The 23909-nt window shown below is 35.3% G+C and overlaps 2 protein-coding genes and 1 long non-coding RNA gene across 3 annotated transcripts in view; all 3 read right to left on the bottom strand.

Annotated features, from left to right (window-relative positions):
* The window catches only part of LOC149213409 (disease resistance protein Roq1-like), a 349663-nt gene that overhangs the window by 300110 nt on the left and 25644 nt on the right, over window positions 1–23909 (bottom strand). The window lies entirely within an intron of this gene.
* Window positions 3736–5452, bottom strand: LOC149213412 (uncharacterized). The gene is made up of 3 exons (XR_016250808.1): window positions 5227–5452; window positions 4221–4336; window positions 3736–4048 (listed from the first exon to the last, which is right to left on the bottom strand). It is a non-coding gene; the product is annotated as an uncharacterized LOC149213412 (long non-coding RNA).
* On the bottom strand, window positions 6976–14686 carry LOC149213413 (malate dehydrogenase, mitochondrial-like). Its single transcript, XM_089391994.1, has 6 exons — window positions 14284–14686; window positions 11941–12114; window positions 10935–11103; window positions 10512–10573; window positions 10228–10355; window positions 6976–7113 (listed from the first exon to the last, which is right to left on the bottom strand). Exons 1-6 carry the CDS (start codon window positions 14551–14553, stop codon window positions 7053–7055), a joined length of 864 nt encoding a protein of 287 aa, XP_089248120.1. The 5' UTR covers window positions 14554–14686; the 3' UTR covers window positions 6976–7052.

A 23909-nucleotide genomic window follows, 5' to 3' on the forward strand; every position in this document is an offset into this window, starting at 1 on the left:
ATACATGCAATCATAATCAAAGTTGCAGCAATTAAGGAATTTCTGATGGATGGGTTTTCTTCAACAATTCCACTTGATAATCAAGTATAAGAAAGGTATCTACAATAAAGTTGTTGATATTCTTTCTAGGCCTATTTTTAGTGCAGCTACTTTGCTCAAGCATAATTTTGTTTTACGTGAAACTTATATTGAGCAATATGCATAAGATAATGACTTTCAATATGTTTATGCAAGCTTGAGTCAAGGTAACCAAGTGGAGGAATTGGATTATCATTTGCACGATAACTTGTTATACCATCTTGGAAAGCTTTGTATTCCACAGGGAGAAAGAGTTAACATCATAAGAGAGGCACATACTTCTCTTATTGCTGGTCATTTTAGTGTAAGTAAGATGGTGGCACATCTATAGAGGTATTTTTATTGGCCTCGTATGCTTGAAAGTGTGTCTTGTTTCATTAAAGGATGTTCATTATGTGCAATCAGTAAGCGTGGCAATAGGAAGTTAGGATTGTACACACCACTTTCGGTTCCTACATGACAGTGGGAGAGTGTTTCTATGGATTTTGTAGGAGGTCTTCCATTGTCAAAAAGAGGTCATGATTATTTGTATGTAGTTGTGGATAGGTTCAACAAAAAGTGTATTTTGATTCCATGTAAAAAACAAGCTACAGTTGAACAAACTAGTAAGTTATTCTTTCAGAATGTTTGGGTGCATTTTGGATTGCCCACATCCATTGTTAGTGATTAAGATTCTCGCTTTGTTGGGAATTTTTGGTCACGCTTGTGGGGATTCATGGACACCAAATTGAAAAAGAGTACAACCTTTCATCCACAAACAAATGGTCAAACAGAGGTGGTGAACATAACAGTGATACATCTTTTGTGTGGGTATTGCAGCAAGCATCCTAAGTTGTGGGATGAACAACTGCACTATATTTAGCATGCTTACAACCAAGCCAAGCACTCTTCCATTCAAACGTTGCCATTTGAGGCATGCATGGGATACTTGCCTAAATCTCCCTTGGATTTTATTTTTGCCAAAGATGTTGCTATTGAAGGTCATGGTGACATAGACAAAGGAAGAAATTTCATTGAACAAATACAATTAGTACACCAAAAGGTTAGAGAACATCTTGAGAAACGCCAAGGCAAGTACAAAGCAAGGCACGACAAGCATCTTCAAGATCACAAGTTCCAATATGGTGATGAATTTTGGCTTCACATTAACAAAGAGAGGCTCCATGGAGAAGGTAAAAAGCTCAAACCAATTAGATAGGTCCATTTAGAATTTTGGAAAAGATTGGTAACAATGCCTTCAGGTTGGATTTTCCTTCATATATGAAAATTTATGTTGTTGTTAATGTTGAGAATTTAAGGTTGTATGAGCCTCCTTTGATTGAAGATCAAGGAGAGAATATTCAAATTCCATCTATTGAAGACTTTTCTCCAGAATTCCTTGATGTGCTTCAACAAGACACTATACTTGACAGAAGAACAAGGACAACAAAAAGGGGAAGTATTGATTATCTTTGAGTGGGGCTCAAGGGTACAATTCCTTCAAAAGCCAAATGGATAGAGGTTGGAAAGGTGAGGGAACTATACCCTCACCTGCTGAACAATTAAAAGTGATCCTTTTGGGGTCCAAAAGGCTTCTAGTGGGGAGGAGTGATCAGGTGCTCAAAATTAGGCCCAAAAATAAAAGTGTTAGAATCTTATTAAAATTAGCTTCATATCGAAGAGCTCATCATTCTAATTCCAGCGGTGTGAACAGAACTTAAATCTAAGTTCTTATGCAGAAGTTAGAGCAAGTCAAATTTTAGGTTTAACTTGCTCACATGGTAGGATTAGATGACGTGGTAGGTTCCATCAGGGAATTTGGAGGCGCCAAGTGGCAGGCCGCCATTGGTTCTTACACTACAACAAAACCAGCGATTTGCGCCAGATTTAGCGCCAGATTTTAGTGCATTTTTTTTGCAATTGTGATGAGCAACCTGGCGCTAAATCTGGCTCTATTGTACAATTTTTAAAGCGTCCTTTTTTGCACCTGATTTTGCATCCCTTTTCACGCTAGATTTTGCATCATTTTTTACACCAAACTATGCATCATTTTTTGCGTCAAATTTTGAACCAAGATTTGCATCTTATTTTATGACAGGTTTTGCTTCTAGTTTTGTGTCATTTTTTGCATCTATTTTTCATTCTCTTTTGCTTCCTATTTTGTGTCATTCTTTGCTTCCATTTTTGCATCAAGTTTACACTATATTTTGAATCCAATTTAACGTCTTTTTATGCATCCATTTTGTGTCAGTTTTTGCATCTAGTCTTACGCCAGGTTTTGTGCCTATCTTTGCACCATGTGTTGAATTTGATTTAGCACCAAATTTTGCATCCATTTTTGTGCCCATTTTTGCATCTTTTTTTGGACCATTTTTTTACATCCACATTTACGTTTGATTTGTCTCCATTTTTCCCATCTCATTTTGCACCATATTTTGCGTCATTTGTTTCATCCAATTTTGCATCATTTTTAACACCATCTCTTGCATCTAATGTTACATCATTTTGAGCATCGAAATTTGCATTTATATTTGCATCTTATGTTGAGTCATGTGTTGTGTCCACCTTTGCATCTTATTTTGTGTCTAATGGTACATTCAATTTAGAGCCATTTTTTACGTCTACTTTTGTATTTGTTTTTGCACCAAGTTTTGCATCCAATTTTAAGCTATTTTATGCCCCTTTTTGCACCATTTTTTTGTGTCTACTTGTGTCCAATGTTGCACCATTATTTACACTGACTTTTTCATCCAATTTGGCATTTTTTTGGTGTCTAGTTTTACATCGTTTTCACCATCCAAATTTGCATCTTTTTTTGCCTCATTTTGTGTCCACATTTGCATATAATTTTGTGTCTGAGTTCGATCCTAAATTTGCATGTGATTAGGAATCATTTTTTACATCCAATATGGCATCCTTGGTTTCACCTTTTTTCAGCCCCATTTTGCATCTTGTTTTATGTCTTTTCTTACATCTTTTTTTTTTCCTTTTTTGCACCCAAGTTTGCATCCCAAATTTACACCATTATTTGCATCATCATTTGGCATATTAATTTGTAACGTTTTTTGTTTCTTTTTAACGCTCAACTTTGCATCTTATTTTACATCTAGTTGTTTTCTTTTTTTGCATCTAATTTGGTGCCCATTTATGTGTCCTTGTTTTTGCCCAATTTGATATCCTTTTGTATGCCATGTTTTGTTCCCTTCTTTGTGTCAACTATTGCACAACTTTTCACTTCTAATTTAAAACACTTTGTATGTCAATTGTTTGCATTTTGTATTAATTCCTAGTTTAACATCCAATTTTACTTTCAATTTTGCATCCATGGTTACATCCGCATTTGACTTCTTATATAGAGTATATTTTTCTTTACATATATGACCCCCTTTATAGATTCATAGTGAAATATATGATAGTTTCTAAATATCATTAAAGCAGATATCACAATTCAAAATCATTTGTAAAGAAATTTAAGAGAAATTGGCAACATCCATCCAAAAAAATAACAATGTGTCATTAACAATTTTAAAAACATGTATAAAATAGCAACATAATACTAATAAAATCAGTATTATTTTTAATCAAAACAACTAAAATTCAAATATGATTAACAAATCAAAATATTTCATGAATATCGTTACGATAAATTAACAACATACATAAATCAAACTCATCGTATGATTAAAAAATCAAAATGTCTCATTGATATAGGGTAAATTCACAACACCCATCTAAACATAACAATGTCATTCTACACAATAATTTCTTCATAAAAAACAATGCATGTGCATGCCTAGCTACCACCACCAAGATCATCCTCATGATCATCTTGACCATCCTCATTACTCTGATCCACATCATCACCAACACCGCAACTATCATCATCATCTCCTCCTTCACCACCATCATCCTCATCCTCATCCTCATCATCTCCTGATATATGTTGAACATAATTTGGATCATCGTCGTGGCAATCATTACCTATAGCATTCTGACAAAAAAAATCAATATTACATGTTAGTATTAATTACATAACACAACGCATGTTTTTGTTATACAATATTAACCATAAAATGAGGTAAGATATAATATATAATAGTACTAAAAAATAAAATGAAAATATGGTTTAAAAGTATATTGGAAATCCAACTAAGATTACATACCATAGAGTCCATCCAAACAACAAATTCAACCCATCTCTTTTGCTGCAGCACCTCCTTTTCCAAATGATTTGGAGGTCTTCAAGGTAAAAATATATATCCCATGGTTTATATTTGGCCTTAAAAAACAGTAGAAAAAAAAAAATTTGAGAACACAAGAGCAAGATGAAAAAGGAATTGCATGTCTAAACATTTTGAAGTCTTAAAAAGCATTCATCAACATAGAGAAGACTACAACACTACTCTTCACTTCCAAGTTTTCAACTAATGGATTTAACTGACCAGCAATGTTTTTTGCATGAACCATGCTCAAATGCTCAAGATTAGGTAATGAATGGATGTTATGCGCCTATCTGTGAATTGCAACCACAGGCATACATGTAAGTGCAAATTTGTAAATCTCATACCCAGATTTACCCATCATCAAGCACACAACTTTTGCGGGATCCATTTGACATATCTTATGTTTAAGAAGGAATAACATCCTTGAAGAGACTCATGGCTTTTCTTAGGGAAGGATCTTTGCATGCAGAATCTAGATTAACTCTGAACATTTCAATCAAACTAAGGTAAATGAAAGGCAACAATCCATCGGTCAAACCTCACAGGTTAAAAGCACCCGCTGAGTTTCACACAAATGAGAAAGCCTAAGGGAAAAGATTTGAGACATGCATGCTACATGATTTCATGTAGGATAAGTACCTAAGCTTAAGGTAAAAGATTTGAGACATGCAAATGTATGAGTACAAGATTCAGATAAAGAGAAAGAAGCTCCTTCATACCATATTCTCACTGACAGTGAATCTCAGATTAGGTACTTATCAAGCATGAAATCATGTTGCATGCCAAGCATGAAATCATGAAGCACACACCATGATAAGATTATCTGACTCCAACTACTACATCAAGATGAAAAATTCAGCACTCTAGACAGTCACATAAGAATAAAAAACATTCAAAAGATATGAATGCATATTAGCCACTATAGAGGACCAAAACATAAACTTACGCCATAGACAGTGTGGCTGAACCTTTCCCTGCTTTTGCTTCAACAACTTCAGTTCCTCCATCCTGTGTGCGCTTTGTCAAGGCTTTAATGTCCTCCTCAGACAATACAGAGTTTGGCTTTGGTGTTGCCTAAAAAAATTTATCAAAACAAAAAAGTGTATGTTCCCTTTTTAACTGTATTGAAGGGTAGGTAATTATGATCTCATTTTATCTTTGATAAATTAATCTTCTAATATCCAAGAGTAAAGAACAAACTCAAGATGAGGATCCAACAAAGTCATATACATGTGAAAAAAGTGGAAGAATTGTAACACTCGCATGTCCACCTACAACAGGAACATCAACTTCTGCAGACAGCATAGGATGACATCAACAACAAACATAAAACTGAGAATTGTATCTAATGTTAAAAAAAGCATGATGTTGGTAAGATCTTGCAGCATATCATGTATTGGGTCTAGCCCAGATGGTTGTGTGCAAAGACTGTTATCCTTCCCACCCGGGTTCAATTCGCTCAAGTGACATCTTGAGCTGACTATATTTCTGATGGCCTTGAGCCCTATGATACCATCCTTGAAATGAGGAGAAGTGCCTGGCATGTTTGCCCAGGATGCATATTTCATGATTAAATTATAAAAAGTAAAAATATTTTACAGAATACTAAATATTTGAGAGTAGCTAAGCATAACAAGCCAGAATTTTAAATACCTTCAACAGGAACTCCTGCTTTTGAAGCATAGAACGTCTTTGCGCGGACAACATCAAGAGTAGTAACACCAAAGAGTTTCTTTTCATTATAGGTCCCTGCCTTCTTAAAAACCTCAGCAGCTATTGGTACAGTAGAATTTACAGGATTGCTGATCATATTTACAATTGCCTGCCATGGATATCAAGTCCTCAGCAATGCCATAAAAACCAATTCTAGATGATTTCTTGAATCCAAATATACCATTCCTGATAGAAGGAAAACATTATCCAGTACACTCTCCCCCCTCTCCATATCTCTATCTATATAATATGTAACAATATACTATACATACTGTACACACACACCAGTACATGAACAAAACAAATAATTGTGAAACATACTTCTTTATCTATTAACTTGCCACACTAATGGTAGTACATACTGATTGTATGTAATATATAATGTTATAGAGGATACCTCGTGATCAAGTGGATTTGTGCACAGTTAAATAGAAGACCAAGGATATTTTTTATATTGATATTCATATGCCAATTTTCTCAAAAGTACAAAAGCTAAGTTACTAACTACAAGAGGAGAAACAAGAATAACAGGGCTTTAACAGTGGCTGCAAACTTGCATTGGACTACACAGCTAATTACTCTTAAGTTCATTTCAATTAGTATTTCCTTCTTATGGGCAAAAGTTAGCTGCAATTTGTCTAAATAAAGAGTCAATAATGAGTCAATCACCTATTTGTTTGACTCAAAGAAGTCTTCAAGCTTCGTTAACCTCTCCAGTAGATTTGATTATATACAAGAACAGTATGTAAATCTAGATCAACAACTTGCTTAAAGATTCTTGCAAATATGTATTTGTATATATTGCCATCTCTATAGATCTCAAACATACAAAGCCTTCGACAAAGCAACTTACAATGAACTTCATGCTTATTCCTATGAAATAGTCAATAAGAAAATCGCATGAAAACAAAAACTTCAAAGAAGATCATAAATCATGACAACTTACCTTTGGGCAGTATTTTGCAATTGCAGAGCAAAGAGATTTAACAATCCCTGCATTGATGTTGAAGAGATCATCACGGGTCATGCCAGGTTTTCGAGGCACACCAGCAGGAATGATCACAACATCTGCATTCTCCAATGCCGTGCCAAGTTGTTCCTCTCCCATATATCCTGCAACCTGCACCCAGGTCACACTGCTGTGAATTACTGACAAGGTCGTGACACAAGCATGATAAAATCAATATGGCAGTACCAAATTAAATGATAAATATGTAGACCAAAAAATAAGAAAAGAAATTATTATCGCAAAGTTCCAAAAGAAGTAAAACTTGTTATCCTTGTTCCATGACCCAAGCAATGGTATGTCCTCCTCATAGTGAACAAGAATAGGATTATTTGTATTCTATAGTAAAATCCACCTTTTGGCTTTTACCGAGGAGATAGAGCACCAAAAGCAATGATTATGCTCGTAGGAGATTGAAGACCTATACCAACCCACGTTTCAATCAGGGTATAATCTTGTCCAATCCAGGTATACGACATTTCAATCAGGGTATAGTCTTATCCAATCCAGGTATAAAAGTGATGCTGTGATAAATAATTAGCATCTCACAAGCCACTTTAGGGAGTTTATTCAACCTTAGTTTAATTTACACTTCGAAGACTATTTTGATTTAATCTACTCATGGATAAAGAGGCAAATCTAAACGACCCCAAAAAGGTTGGATATAGAGGCAAATCTAAACGACCCCAAAAAGGTTGGATATAGAGGCAAATCCAATATGCAGAGGGTCATCAATTCAATCCTCACAAAATAACAAATTGACAATGCAATGAGACTATTCTAACTTCTAAGTAGTCATTAGGCCAAGTATGACTTAGATCCATCAGATCAAAAAGTCCTATTAAGCAGAGGCATATGATCCAGCCGTGGATTCTGCTAAAAATATAGATGCACTTTTCATCAAAAAAATATGAACTACCTCGTCCATTGGGCTGTGGTTTAGTGGCAAGTTGTAGGGTGCTTGTCATGAGGATGACCCAGGTTCAAAACCCAGGAGGCATATTCCCAAGATAATGCGGCTGCCCATGTCATTCCAAAATATGAAGTCGGGTTAACGTGATAAACACCAGTTCAATGATAATGCAGAGGTGCTGTTAATGATGACCCCTGTGCTATTGAGGTTTGCACAGATGAGCCCATCTGCAAGTCATGGGTGACTTTGATGAATAGATGCAATTAAGGTGTTTCACCCACGCTAGTCAAAAGGCCTTGACCAAACAAAAACAATAATAGTGAGCCCAACCTCAATTTCAACCTTCTCCTATCAATAGCAAATACTACTACTGCTAATAATAATAATAAGCACAGCCCAAATTTCAATCTAGCCATAAATGTCAGGCAGATTGTAGTCAAGTAGTTAAATCATAGCACTTTCAGTGCCCTCTTAGAAGTATGTTGCGGCATTATCTCACCATCGGAGTTAACTACCATATTGAGATTCAACAGACAAGATCAGGAGCAAATCCTGCATGAAATTGGTGGAATAGAGATTCTATGTTTGTAGCATCTACAATGAGGGCAAAACCCACTATGTTAACAGAAAGACATTTGCCAACAAGAAAACAATCAAAAATAATAATAATGTAGCCCTCAATATCTGCCTCTTTTCAAATGGCCCAAAGAATGTCAGGTATAGTCAAATCCAATATTCACGGTGTACAATACAATCGTTTTAGAATGACAATGCGATGGGCGTTGCTTCAATGGATTGTTGGGCCAAATGTCACCTAGATCCATAAAATTAAAAACCCTAATCGAGTAGGTGCACATGATGCAGCCATGGATTTCCACGAAATAAATATCTAGGTTCTTTTTTTCATCAATCAAAATATGCACAAACACATTTACAAACTGACCATGAAAGTGAATTGAGTTGACCATTAACGTGAATTGGGTTGTGTTTAAGAAATTAAATCATTGCGCTTTCAGGGCTCAAACCCACGTTCAAAAGCCCCGGAAGGCATATTTCCTGCAAAAATGTGGCCAAAAGAATAAATTCCACATTCGAAGAATCCCAGAGACCTTGACAGGTTATAGCAATGGAGTCTAAGCCTGGTATAAGGCCTGGTTCCTTTAAAAAAATAGGCGCTTACCAAAATAAATAAATTATCTGACCATGGACAATATCAGAAACGTAAAATCAAAGAACTAATAACAGGTAAAACACTAACGAAAAGTAGATCCTACCAAGTGGGTCGTCGTACGATCGATCCCAATGGAGATCCCTTGAAACTAAAATCAAAACATCTCTATCATTCGCAGAGAGAACAGATCCAGCATACAGAGAACGAAAAAAACGCGGTAGGAAAAATATATATCCCATGGTTTATATTTGGCCTTAAAAAACAGTAGAAAAAAAAAAATTTGAGAACACAGGAGCAAGATGAAAAAGGAATTGCATGTCTAAACATTTTGAAGTCTCAAAAAGCATTCATCAACATAGAGAAGACTACAACACTACTCTTCACTTCCAAGTTTTCAACTAATGGATTTAACTGACCAGCAAGGTTTTTTGCATGAACCATGCTCAAATGCTCAAGATGAGGTAATGAATGGATGCTATGCGCCTATCTGTGAATTGCAACCACAGGCATACATGTAAGTGCAAATTTGTAAATCTCATACCCAGATTTACCCATCATCAAGCACACAACTTTTGCGGGATCCATTTGACATATCTTATGTTTAAGAAGGAATAACATCCTTGAAGAGACTCATGGCTTTTCTTAGGGAAGGATCTTTGCATGCAGAATCTAGATTAACTATGAACATTTCAATCAAACTAAGGTAAATGAAGGCAACAATCCATCGGTCAAACCTCACAGGTTAAAAGCACCCGCTGAGTTTCACACAAATGAGAAAGCCTAAGGGAAAAGATTTGAGACATGCATGCTACATGATTTCATGTAGGATAAGTACCTAAGCTTAAGGCAAAAGATTTGAGACATGCAAATGTATGAAGTACAAGATTCAGATAAAGAGAAAGAAGCTCCTTCATGCCATATTCTCACTGACAGTGAATCTCAGATTAGGTACTTATCAAGCATGAAATCATGTTGCATGCCAAGCATGAAAGCATGAAGCACACACCATGATAAGATTATATGACTCCAACTACTGCATCAAGATGAAAAATTCAGCACTCCAGACAGTCACATAAGAATAAAAAAACATTCAAAAGATATGAATGCATATTAGCCACTATAGAGGACCAAAACATAAACTTACGCCATAGACAGTGTGGCTGAACCTGTCCCTGCTTTTGCTTCAACAACTTCAGTTCCTCCATCCTGTGTGCTCTTTGTCAAGGCTTTAATGTCCTCCTCAGACAATACAGAGTTTGGCTTTGGTGTTGCCTAAAAAAAATTATCAAAACAAAAAAGTGTTAGTTCCCTTTTTAACTGTATTGAAGGGTAGGTAATTATGATCTCATTTTATCTTTGATAAATTAATCTTCTAATATCCAAGAGTAAAGAACAAACTCAAGATGAGGATCCAACAAAGTCATATACATGTGAAAAAAGTGGAAGAATTGTAACACCCGCATGTCCACCTACAACAGGAACATCAACTTCTGCAGACAGCATACGATGACATCAACAACAAACATAAAACTGAGAATTGTATCTAATGTTAAAAAAAGCATGATGTTGGTAAGATCCTGCAGCATATCATGTATTGGGTCTAGCCCAGATGGTTGTGTGCAAAGACTGTTATCTTTCCCACCCGGGTTCAATTCCCTCAAGTGACATCTTGAGCTGACTATATTTCTGATGGCCTTGAGCCCTATGATACCATCCTTGAAATGAGGAGAAGTGCCTGGCATGTTTGCCCAGGATGCATATTTCATGATTAAATTATAAAAAGTAAAAATATTTTACAGAATACTAAATATTTGAGAGTAGCTAAGCATAACAAGCCAGAATTTTAAATACCTTCAACAGGAACTCCTGCTTTTGAAGCATAGAACGTCTTTGCGCGGACAACATCAAGAGTAGTAACACCAAAGAGTTTCTTTTCATTATAGGTCCCTGCCTTCTTAAAAACCTCAGCAGCTATTGGTACAGTAGAATTTACAGGATTGCTGATCATATTTACAATTGCCTGCCATGGATATCAAGTCCTCAGCAATGCCATAAAAACCAATTCTAGATGATTTCTTGAATCCAAATATACCATTCCTGATAGAAGGAAAACATTATCCAGTACACTCTCCCCCCTCTCCATATCTCTATCTATATAATATGTAACAATATACTATACATACTGTACACACACACCAGTACATGAACAAAACAAATAATTATGAAACATACTTCTTTATCTATTAACTTGCCACACTAATGGTAGTACATACTGATTGTATGCAATATATAATGTTATAGAGGATACCTCGTGATCAAGTGGAATTGTGCACAGTTAAATAGAAGACCAAGGATATTTTTTATATTGATATTCATATGCCAATTTTCTCAAAAGTCCAAAAGCTAAGTTACTAACTACAAGAGGAGAAACAAGAATAACAGGGCTTTAAAAGTGGCTGCAAACTTGCATTGGACTACACAGCTAATTACTCTTAAGTTCATTTCAATTAGTATTTCCTTCTTATGGGCAAAAGTTAGCTGCAATTTGTCTAAATAAAGAGTCAATAATGAGTCAATCACCTATTCGTTTGACTCAAAGAAGTCTTCAAGCTTCGTTAACCTCTCCAGTAGAATTGATTATATACAAGAACAGTATGTAAATCTAGATCAACAACTTGCTTAAAGATTCTTGCAAATATGTATTTGTATATATTGCCATCTCTATAGATCTCAAACATACAAAGCCTTCGACAAAGCAACTTACAATGAACGTCATGCTTATTCCTATGAAATAGTCAATAAGAAAATTGCATGAAAACAAAAACTTCAAAGAAGATCATAAATCATGACAACTTACCTCTGGGCAGTATTTTGCAATTGCAGAGCAAAGAGATTTAACAATCCCTGCATTGATGTTGAAGAGATCATCACGGGTCATGCCAGGTTTTCGAGGCACACTAGCAGGAATGATCACAACATCTGCATTCTCCAATGCCGTGCCAAGTTGTTCCTCTCCCATATATCCTGCAACCTGCACCCAGGTCACACTGCTGTGAATTACTGACAAGGTCGTGACACAAGCATGATAAAATCAATATGGCAGTACCAAATTAAATGATAAATATGTAGACCAAAAAATAAGAAAAGAAATTATTATCGCAAAGTTCCAAAAGAAGTAAAACTTATTATCCTTGTTCCATGACCCAAGCAATGGTATGTCCTCCTCATAGTGAACAAGAATAGGATTATTTGTATTCTATAGTAAAATCCACCTTTTGGCTTTTACCGAGGAGATAGAGCACCAAAAGCAATGATTATGCTCGTAGGAGATTGAAGACCTATACCAACCCACGTTTCAATCAGGGTATAATCTTGTCCAATCCAGGTATACGACATTTCAATCAGGGTATAGTCTTATCCAATCTAGGTATAAAAGTGATGCTGTGATAAATAATTAGCATCTCACAAGCCACTTTAGGGAGTTTATTCAACCTTAGTTTAATTTATGCTGCGAAGACTATTTTGATTTAATCTACTCATGGATAAAGAGGCAAATCTAAACGACCCCAAAAAGGTTGGATATAGAGGCAAATCCAATATGCAGAGGGTCATCAATTCAATCCTCACAAAATAACAAATTGACAATGCAATGAGACTATTCTAACTTCTAAGTAGTCATTAGGCCAAGTATGACTTAGATCCATCAGATCAAAAAGTCCTATTAAGCAGAGGCATATGATCCAGCCATGGATTCTGCTAAAAATATAGATGCACTTTTCATCAAAAAAATATGAACTACCTCGTCCATTGGGCTGTGGTTTAGTGGCAAGTTGTAGGGTGCTTGTCATGAGGATGACCCAGGTTCAAAACCCAGGAGGCATATTCCCATGATAATGCGGCTGCCCATGTCATTCCAAAATCTGAAGTCGGGTTAACGTGATAAACACCAGTTCAATGATAATGCAGAGGTGCCGTTAATGATGACCCCTGTGCTATTGAGGTTTGCACAGATGAGCCCATGTATAAGTCATGCGTGACTTTGATGAATAGATGCAATTAAGGTGTTTCACCCACGCCAGTCAAAAGGCCTTGACCAAACAAAAACAATAATAGTGAGCCCAACCTCAATTTCAACCTTCTCCTATCAATAGCAAATACTACTACTGCTAATAATAATAATAAGCACAGCCCAAATTTCAATCTAGCCATAAATGTCAAGCAGATTGTAGTCAAGTAGTTAAATCATAGCACTTTCAGTGCCCTCTTAGAAGTATGTTGCGACATTATCTCACCATCGGAGTTAACTACCATATTGAGATTCAACAGACAAGATCAGGAGCAAATCCTGCATGAAATTGGTGGAATAGAGATTCTATGTTTGTAGCATCTACAATGAGGGCAAAACCCACTATGTTAACAGAAAGACATTTGCCAACAAGAAAACAATCAAAAATAATAATAATGTAGCCCTCAATATCTGCCTCTTTTCAAATGGCCCAAAGAATGTCAGGTATAGTCAAATCCAATATTCACGGTGTACATTACAATCATTTTAGAATGACAATGCGATGGGCATTGCTTCAATGGATTGTTGGGCCAAATGTCACCTAGATCCATAAAATTAAAAACCCTAATCGAGTAGGTGCACATGATGCAGCCATGGATTTCCACGAAATAAATATCTAGGTGCTTTTTTTCATCAATCAAAATATGCACAAACACATTTACAAACTGACCATGAAAGTGAATTGAGTTGACCATTAACGTGAATTGGTTGTGTTTAAGAAATTAAATCATTGCGCTTTCAGGGCTCAAACCCACATTCAAAAGCCCCGGAAGGCATATTTCTTGCAAAAATGTGGCCAAAAGAATAAATTCCACATTCGAAGAATCCCAGAGACCTTGACAGGTTATAGCAGTGGAGTCTAAGCCTGGTATAAGGCCTGGTTCCTTTAAAAAAATAGGCGCTTACCAAAATAAATAAATTATCTGACCATGGACAATATCAGAAACGTAAAATCAAAGAACTAATAACAGGTAAAACACTAACGAAAAGTAGATCCTACCAAGTGGGTCGTCGTACGATCGATCCCAATGGAGATCCCTTGAAACTAAAATCAAAACATCTCTATCGTTCGCAGAGATAACAGATCCAGCATACAGAGAACGAAAAAAACGCGGTAGGAAAAGAGGAACCCACCTCAGCACGACTGTTGATGTGGCCGACATCTGCAGCCACACCTGGAGTGCCAGCGATATCATAGAGCGCCAACTTTGACACCAGAGGATTGAGTTTCATCAGAAGAGCCAATGGCTGCCCGATACCCCCAGCAGCTCCCAACACAACAACCTTGCGTGGCGGACTTCCACCACTCGAATAAAACCTTCTCGGCATAACATTAGTTTTGAAAGAAGAAGATGATGCATTCTTCAGTGCATATCCCACCAATCGTCGCATTGCAGAACTCATTTTTGCCGCTGGTAACACTGAAAGAATGCAAGCTGAAGGCAGATGAAGAAGAAGGGGGAGATTCCAGAGCTTAAAGGCCGAATCAATGGAGATGTGTGGATACGACTTTGTTAAAAGGGATTTTAAAGCCTCACGGTACTATGCATGGCTTTGGTTTAATCTATTTTATTGCGAAATTCTTAGTTATTGACAATCAGACAGCTCGTGATAGAAATCCCTCTTTTGGGGGGACGAGGTTCGGGAATGGAACATCATGTGATCGAAATTTTCAGTTGGTCAAATGTTAATTAAGTTATTATAAAATAGAGATATTTTTTATTTTATTTTTTTAAATACATTTAATAATATTAGGAGATTTTTATCAAACTCTGGTTAGGGGTCAAACTAGTTTACAATGTATTTAAACATTGCAAATCTCGGTGTGTTTAAAAGGAAAGTGTTTTTTTTTTCAGGGGTGTTAGTTATTTATGGAATATGTCATATTGTGGATATTTTGATTGATATTGGACCATTTTAGTTGTTTGTTATGTATGTCGAATAGTCCAATCCCAAGGAATCCTCGAAAGTGGTGAATCTTTGCAGAGAATCTTTAAAAGTGGTGAATATGATGTTAGGGTGTTTTTTAAAAGGGAGTGATAATTGAGATAGCTATATATTTTAAAAGAATATGTTTTTAGGGGTTATAAGAGTGTGAAGGACCATTTTCCATTCTAGGGAAAGGGAAAGGTTTATATTTAGGGATTAGGATAGTTTTTAATTTTTATTTCAAGGTAATAAGATCATTGAGGAAAGATATTATAAAAATATAATTGTTTATGGAGATTTATAATGATAATTAAATCTTTTTATAAAGGTATAAGGTAGGGTTAAAGAATGTTGTTATAAATAGTTTACAGGATAAATAAAGAGATAGAATTGTTTGAAAGAATGGAGTTATTTCATGCACTTAGCACAGTAAATAACAAGGTAGTTGGGTTAATGTAGCAAGTAAGTTAGATAAACGAGTATTTTAAAATAAAATCCGGTAAGTAAGGGTATTAATCCCATAAGAGTTCAGCCTTGAGCTAATAATGACATATTTTTGTAAGATTAGAGGATTTAGATTATATTACTGCGAGAAAAAACGTGATTATAACATAGATGGATTGGTTTGGTCTATCATTAGGGAGGTCAAAGCAATAGCACATAAACAAAATTTTCATATTGCTCGCATTCTTTCTGACCTGAGAGTCTGGGAATTTAAACCAAAAACAAGGATATACATAGACAAAATTACATAAACTAAGAGACCAAAATACATTCTGAAACAAGTAGAAGAATAGAGACGGTATAGAGAGAGTTATCATTTTTCCTAGAGTTGCACTTGAGTTGTCATTCTACAGGGTGTTAAGTATGAGCTCGAGGGTGAGAGTCATCTCCTGTGGTTGATGGAGGCTGGGTAGTAGATAGAATTTGGTTGAGGTTGTCATCCATGTCATTCAGCATGTTCTCCATGTTGTTCATTCTGTCCAGGAGTTCTAACATCAAATAAGGAGCTCTTGTTAGGTGTCAACCCTGTCAGTAAGTACCCAACCCATGAGTGTCTCAGTATGCCATTACAGGTTAATATTCTTAAGCAGAGGCCCTCGCCCTGGTGGAGTTTCTGTTATCATGAATATAATCTTGTGTTTCTCGCTCCACGTGATGATTTGGCATGTATCTTCTAGCCTAGCGAACTTGCCCTTTGATGTAAGCGATAGCTTACTACATGACCTCAAGAACGAGACGTTGATAATGGTCCACGATGGCTCTAGTGGAATCCTGAGCATGGGAGGCATGCAGGGAGGGAGGAGTAGGAGAGGGGAGTTGACTCAATCTGCCCCTATGTTCTGCCTCTGTGGAGATGGTGGTGCAACATCGAACCATGACTGAGTGAGAGGTAGGGGCAGCAGAAAGTCGATTGAAAGGAGGAACAAGTCGATGGTGGGTAAAAATAAACTAGATAGAGGTTAACCTTTCTAACTGAAAGTGGGGGGGGGGGGGTTAAAATTGTGAGGAGGCTCAGGTGAGGAAACCTGCAACAAAAATAAAGCCAAGCATGGGGACAGAGAGACAAGATCCGAAATTCCAAATCGGAGCAAGAAGAGAGGTTGTGGAAAAGAACCAATCTTGAAGTGAGTTGCAAGGGGAGTAAAGGAGAAGACCAAACTTGATTGATAGAGATCCTTGTAAAGGAGAGGCATGGATGATAACCGAAAGTGGAGATCCTAAGGGGTTGATTGCAAGTGCAAACGTCGGGGATTACATGGCGCTTGCAAGCTAGAGTCATTGATAGAGTGTTGCAGGACCCCATGACCATATGCCCTATTTTAAAGGCTTCGAGAATTGGCTGTATTTTTCTCTTAATGATCCAACACACTACAATAAAACCAGCGATTAGCGTCCCTTTTTACTTCTTTTTTTGCATCTAGAGCCCATTTTTGGTGCTATTTGCATCCATTTATCAAATATGGTGCAAAACTTGACACAAAATTTGCATCAAGTTTTGCACAAAATCTTACACCAAGTTTAGCACCATGTATTGCAATAGGTTCTGCACCACATTTTGCACCAAATTTTATGCCAAGTTTTGTGTCATCCTTTGCACCAGGTTTTGTTCCAGGTTTTGCATCAATTTTGGCATCTATTTTTGTTTGACATACTTTTGCATCCTCATTTGCATCCACTTTTTGCACCTACACTTGCATCAACTTTTGCATCCTTTTTTGCATCCTTTTTTAAATCATTTTTTGCATCCATTTTTTCATCCATTTGTGCATCACTTTTGCGCCACATTTTACATCAAGTTTTGTGTCTAGTTTTTCATATAATATTGCATCTACTTTTGTTGCATCCACTTTTCCATCTTGTTTGGCATCCATATTTACATCCTCTTTTGCATCTATTATTGTACCCACTATTGCATCTAATATTTTTGTGCCGCAATTGGCGCCTAGTTTGGCACCTCCTTTTGCCCCCACTTTTGATTATAATTTTGCATCCACGTTTGCATCCTCATTTGCATCTAGGTTTTCATCAACTACTACATCTATTTTTGCATCCCTTTTTGTATCCAATTTTGGACCAGGATTTGCATCGGGTTTTGTGTCTCGTTTTGCATCTACTTTTGCATCGACTTCTATTGCATCCACTTTTGCATACAATTTTGCATCCACTGTTACACCCATTTTAAATTTCACTTTTTGAATCCCTTTTTACATCTTCATTTGCATCATACTTTGATTCTTTTTTTTCATCTATCATTACATCCACTTTTGTTATGCCATAATTTGCACCATGTTTTGCACTCACTATTGTATCCACGTTTACTTCCAATTTTGCATCCATGTTCACATCCTCTTTTGCATCAAATATTGCATCTATTTTTGCATCCACTTTTGTGTCAGGTTTATGCATTGGGTTTTGCATCTCGTTTTGTATCTACTTTTGCATCTACTTCCATTGTATCCATTTTTTTCATCCAATTTTGTTTTGCCTGTTGCATCAATGTTTGCTTCCACTTTTACATCCATTTTTGCATCTTATTTTGCATATTTTTTGTCTATTGTTACATCCACTTTTGTTGCGCCATATCTTGCGCCTACCATTGCAACCACATTTGCTTCCAAGTTTGCATCCACATTTGCATCCTCTTTTGTGTTCAAGTTTGCATCAGATATTGTGTATGTTTTTGCATCCCCTATTGTATTCACTTTTGTTTCATCCATTTTTGCATCTACTTTTGTGTCTGTTGTTGCATCCACATTTGTTTCACCACAGTTTGTGCCAAGTTTTACACCTACCATTGGACCCATGTTTGCTTCCACTTTTGCCTTCATGTTTGCATCCAAGTTTGCATTGACAACTGCATCTACTTTTGCATCCACTTTCGTGTTAGGTTTTTCATGTTGTTGTGCATCTACTTATGTTGTATCCACTTTTCATCCAATTTTACTTCTATTGTTGCCCCCATTTCTATGTTCGCTTTTGCATCCCTTTTCCAACACTCATCATATTTTCTGCATTGATGATATTCCTTATGGCATTGAAAATTATGAACAATTGATGACAATGTCAATAATATTGACAATGATGAAAATGAAGATGATGGCGATGACATGAATTGTGATTATGATGATAAAGACGATAGTGGTTACAATGACATTAATGATGATGATGGCAATGATTATGATGATGAGGACGCTAATGACCTTGGCGAATCTTCCCAATTTTAGATGTTGTCATTGTCATAATCATAAGCATTATCTTTGGTGTCATCATCATCATTTTCATCTAGGTCATCATCAAAAACAATAATGGCATGAATGATGATGATGATTACAACAATGTTGATAGAAATTACATTAATGATGATGATGGGGATGATAAAAATGACAATGACGATGATAATGGTGGTGATGATGATGATCATCGATCATCTCTCAAAAATAGAGTTGTTATTTCTCTTACGTATATCAATGTGTCCTAAACAACCCTTTTCTAGCACTGATCACATTTTTTGGGTTGATGATATTTCTTACAACGTCTATAATTATAAACAATTGCAAACAATGTCCATAATGATGATGATGATGGAGCTGATGATGATGGCATGAATGGTGAGTATGATGATAATGTAATGATGGCAATAACGATGACAAGGATGATGGTGATGATGATGACAATGATTATGATAATGAGAATGAACAATTACTAGTTTCACTACCATCTTCTGGATACATATTACTATCATACTTTTTAAATTTCCTGTCTCTCTTGAGGTATCTTACTATAATGGTGTTGTCAACACTAGAAAGATATCTTGTTGTAATGGTGGTTCTAATGTTAGCACTAGCAAAGTTTTTGTTAAATTTTGGTTAAAAAAAATCGATTTATGCAATTATTTTGACAATCTATGTAAAAAAGTAAATAACATCCAATTATTTTGACTGTAGTCCCATTGATTATCATGAATTCACCAGTCTGAAGACCATCTTCTACATACATATTATTATTAAACTTTTTGCATTATATCCCTCTTATATCTTGTTGTAATGGCAGTATTAGCACTAAAAAAATATCTTGTTGTAATGGTGATGTTAGTATTAGCACTAAAAAAATCACTAAATTTTGGTAAAAAAAAGTTTATCATTTATTTATTTTTAATTTGGGAAATTTTTGTTTTTATTTTTTTTGTTTTTAATTCTATTTTTATGCAGTAATATTTTTTTTGGTTGAATTTTGGTAGTAACTAGTTTTTGGTCGAATCATATGTATTAACCATGTTCTTTATGCTACAAGTCTAATTGTTGGGACAAAATTGCTCTTTCAAATAAGTTGCAAAAGCTATTTTACATCCATTGTTGCACCCATGTTTACACCCACTTTTACATCCCTTTTTGCATCCTATTTTTCATCTTCATTTGCTTCTTTTTTTGCATCTATCATTACATCTACTTTTGTTGTGACAAAATTTGTTCCATGTTTTGCACATACTGTTGTACCCACGTTTGCTTCCAATTTTGCATCCATCTTCACATCCTCTTTTGCATAAAATATTTCATCTATTTTTGCATCCACTTTTGTGTTGGGTTTTGCATCTCATTTTGTATCTTCTTTTGCATGTACTTCCATTTCATCCATATTTTGCATCCAATTTTGTTTCTCATGTTGCACCCGTGTTTGCATCCACTTTTACATCCCTTATAGCATCTTGTCTTGCATCTAAGTTTGCATATTTTTTTGTGTATATTATTACATCCACCTTTTTTGTGCTATTATTTGTGCCATATCTTATGCCTATCATTGCAACCCACATTTTCTTCCACTATTGCATCCATATTTGCATCCTCTTTTGTGTCCAAGTTTGCATCAAATATTGTTTATGTTTTTTGCATCCCATTTCGAATTTACTTTTACATCCACTTTTGATTGTCTAGTTTTGCAACTAATTTTATGTTCACTATTGCACCCATGTTTGGCCCATGTTTACATCCCTTTTTTCATTCAAGTTTGTGTCCCTTTTTTTTTACATTCATTGGAGTATCCACATTTGTTTCACCACAATTCATGCTAATTTTTATGCCTACTATTGTGCCCATGTTTTCTTCCACTTTTTCATCCATGTTTGAGTCCTATTTTGTGTTCAAGTTTGTATGAACTATTGCATCTACCTTTTCATCCACTTTTGTTCAATTTTTCTGCCTTGTTCTGCATCTACTTATGTTGTGTCCACTCTTCATCCAAATTTACGTCTATTTTTACCCCCATTTTTTTGTTTACTTTTGCATCCATTTTCCAACACACATCATATCTTTTGCATTGATTATATTTCTTATGACATTGAAAATTATGAACAACTGATGACAATGTCAATAATTATAACGATGATGATAATGAAGATGATGACGATGACATGAATTGTGATTGTTATGATAATGACAATGATGATAAAGACAATGGGAGTTACAATGACAATGATGATGATGCTAATGACCTTGGCCATTCCTCCCAATTTTTAAATGTTATCATGGTAAAAATCATAATAATTATCTTTGGCGTCATCTTCCAAGTCATCATCATCTGATCATCATTATCATTATTTTCATCTTGGTCATAATCAAGAACAATAATGGCATGAATGATGATTATGGTGTTCATGATGAAGATGACAAAAATTGTGATAAAACTTATATTAGTTATGATGATGGGGATGATGAAAATTATAATGACGATGATAATGGTAGTGATGTTGATGATCATCAATCATTTCTAAAAAATAAAGTGGTTATTTTTCTTTCATATATCATGTGTCCTAAGGTTGGTGATATTTCTTATGATACCTATAATTATGAACCATTGATAACAATATACAAAATCATGATGATCATGATGATCATGAAGAAGACATGAATGGTGATTATGATGATAATGAAATGATGACAATAATGATCACATTGATGGTGGTGATGATGGCAATAATGAAGATGATGACCCTCCCTCTAAACTAGCGAGGTACTCATAATGAGACAAAAAAGTACTCTCAAGTTGAAATATTCATATAAGAAGGGATCTAGATTGATAAGCATCAATGATGATTTACATCATCATAGCCAAAATTTTCAAAATAATAAGGCCTTGAATAACAAGTTTATCTCTCCATTAGATCAGAGCACAATGTTGGGAGGCATAAATTTGGACACCACTGCCTTTCAAGGCACTTACCCCACCAAGATGTTTACCAGGTATGTCCTCACATGATCATTTCCTAATCCACTATCATAATATTTGACACCAGAAAATGTCAATCCTCATGACTATTCTTATCTTGGATTAATGTACTTGACTTATGGCGATTAGTCCTAGTCAATGTCCAAATTCTCAAAGAATATTGGTCCCAGATGTTTATCCAATCCACCATTATCCCTACTAGTGCCTTTACTAGGCTTACGATTGTTAATCCTAGCCATAGTACATGACACATGGATAACATGGTGTCTACCCTCACTCCCTCTCAACCAGGGAGGAAACATCCACAAGCATAAGATTTTCTCAAGAATACCCATCATTTTCATAGAGAATAACATCATTAATTTGTTTTCATCACATGACGACTTTATGATTAAGCATTCATAGATTTGTGGCGAAATATTTCCCCTTTTGTATTTGTGATGAAATACAATAAAATAGTGAAAGCCAAAATCATTAAACATACACTATATTGATTTATCTAAGTCTAAACTCTAAGGTTGAAGTGAAAATTAATGTAAATCTTATATCTATGAGTTGTGCCAAACTTATGAAAACCTTATTCTCTAAGTCCTATATATAAGAAAATAAAAAAGAAAGAAAAATAAGGGCCAATAATTGGTAACTCATGTATTCACTCCCTCTTTGGAAAATATATGAATATATACACTCCTAGTCACACTTGATCACATGTATGTGATGGTTAAATCATGAATTCTTCTTTTCTCCTTGCATTTTCACTTCATCATTTAAGCACCTAATTGAGGATATAAGGAATGTTTGTTTCCTAAGGCTTTCATGTCTACTCTTGGTTTACTTATGTCACACTATTGTCAATTTATGTGACAGAGTGAAATACATAAGTTTGTGGAGTTATTATAGAGGTGTATTGAGTTCGTAACCACACACACATGTATTACATCTCATTGATCCACATGTGTGGGTTGGAGACTCATTTCTTGACAACTTTAATGGAGACTACTTTGTGGCTTTAATGGTATAGCTTACAAAATATCTTGTTAAACATTTCGATTCATTATTTCTTTTCCTCGAGACACTTATAATATTGAAGTCACTCCCAACAATCCATGGAGATGGGGAGTATAAATTACTTGTGCTAGAAATAGAATTGAGAAATAGAGGTTTTCCATTTGCGATATTGGAGCCATAGACATTGGATACATGGTAGTAGTCCTCAATATCAATTAACTAAAATTGTATTGTCATAATGCGAAAAGAGGTAAACATATTGGTAACCTTGATGTCTTAATCATTTCAAATAATAACCATTCCACCCAAGTATCTCTAAGCATCAATCACTACTACTTGGAAATTCCTCCCCCATTTTCTAATTATATGAGGTTGAACCTCACTTAATATTTTTGCTTCTTATATCAACATTATTTATGGGTGCTTTGCACACCATTTTTCTTTTAGGAGTTTGTTTTCGCTTACTATTGACGCCCCTCATGTTCCAAGACTATTTTCATCAAAAATTTACATAGAAAGAAAGTATAAAGTGACTAAAAAGAAACATGTCTCAAGATTTAAGTGCTTGGACAATTCCACTTCATGACTCCTATATTTCCTTAACCTGGGACCAAATGGTGAACTTGATGGCCTTAAGGGAAATTGATCAATGAAAATCTAAAAAAGAGGTGATTTTTGACTTTATCACATACAATTTAATATACTAAAAAAAATATCCATAACAATTTCATCAATCAATGAATCATTAAAAAAAATATCCAAAACAATTTCATCAAGCAAAGAATCATTGCATTATAAAATACAATCTATAAACATTTTGGGAAAGTTTTGCTAAAACATGCTTAAAAATGAGCATATTTAATATTAATATTTAACAATAATATGGAAAATAACACATTTTAATAAATTAAATAACATATTATCAAGCCTAAAAAATGTCAATAACTGAAAACTACAAAGCATGCAACTAATGGAAGTGACCACTCAAGGCCACCACAAGACAATTAATCTATTAAGACCAAGATTAATGGGGACAAAGATCTATAAAGGACAAGGGAAAACCTATTTTAACTTTATTGTTTTATTAGCCTGGTTCAAGA

This window comes from Pinus tabuliformis, chromosome 1_1, assembly GCF_031772625.1.
Source record: "Pinus tabuliformis cultivar Carrire ecotype Pingquan chromosome 1_1, CPIR1, whole genome shotgun sequence".
In the NCBI taxonomy this organism is placed as follows: domain Eukaryota; kingdom Viridiplantae; phylum Streptophyta; class Pinopsida; order Pinales; family Pinaceae; genus Pinus; species Pinus tabuliformis.

What these genes read in the sequence shown, in the direction of transcription:
- LOC149213413 (XM_089391994.1), bottom strand. Translation starts at nt 14,553, where the DNA reads ATGAGTTCTGCAATGCGACGATTGGTGGGATATGCACTGAAGAATGCA. An exon ending in TTGCAAAATACTGCCCAGAG is followed by an intron (nt 11,104 to 11,940) that starts GTAAGTTGTCAT and finishes TATCCATGGCAG; the next exon opens with GCAATTGTAAATATGATCAG. An exon ending in AGCAGGAGTTCCTGTTGAAG is followed by an intron (nt 10,574 to 10,934) that starts GTATTTAAAATT and finishes TGCTGTCTGCAG; the next exon opens with AAGTTGATGTTCCTGTTGTA.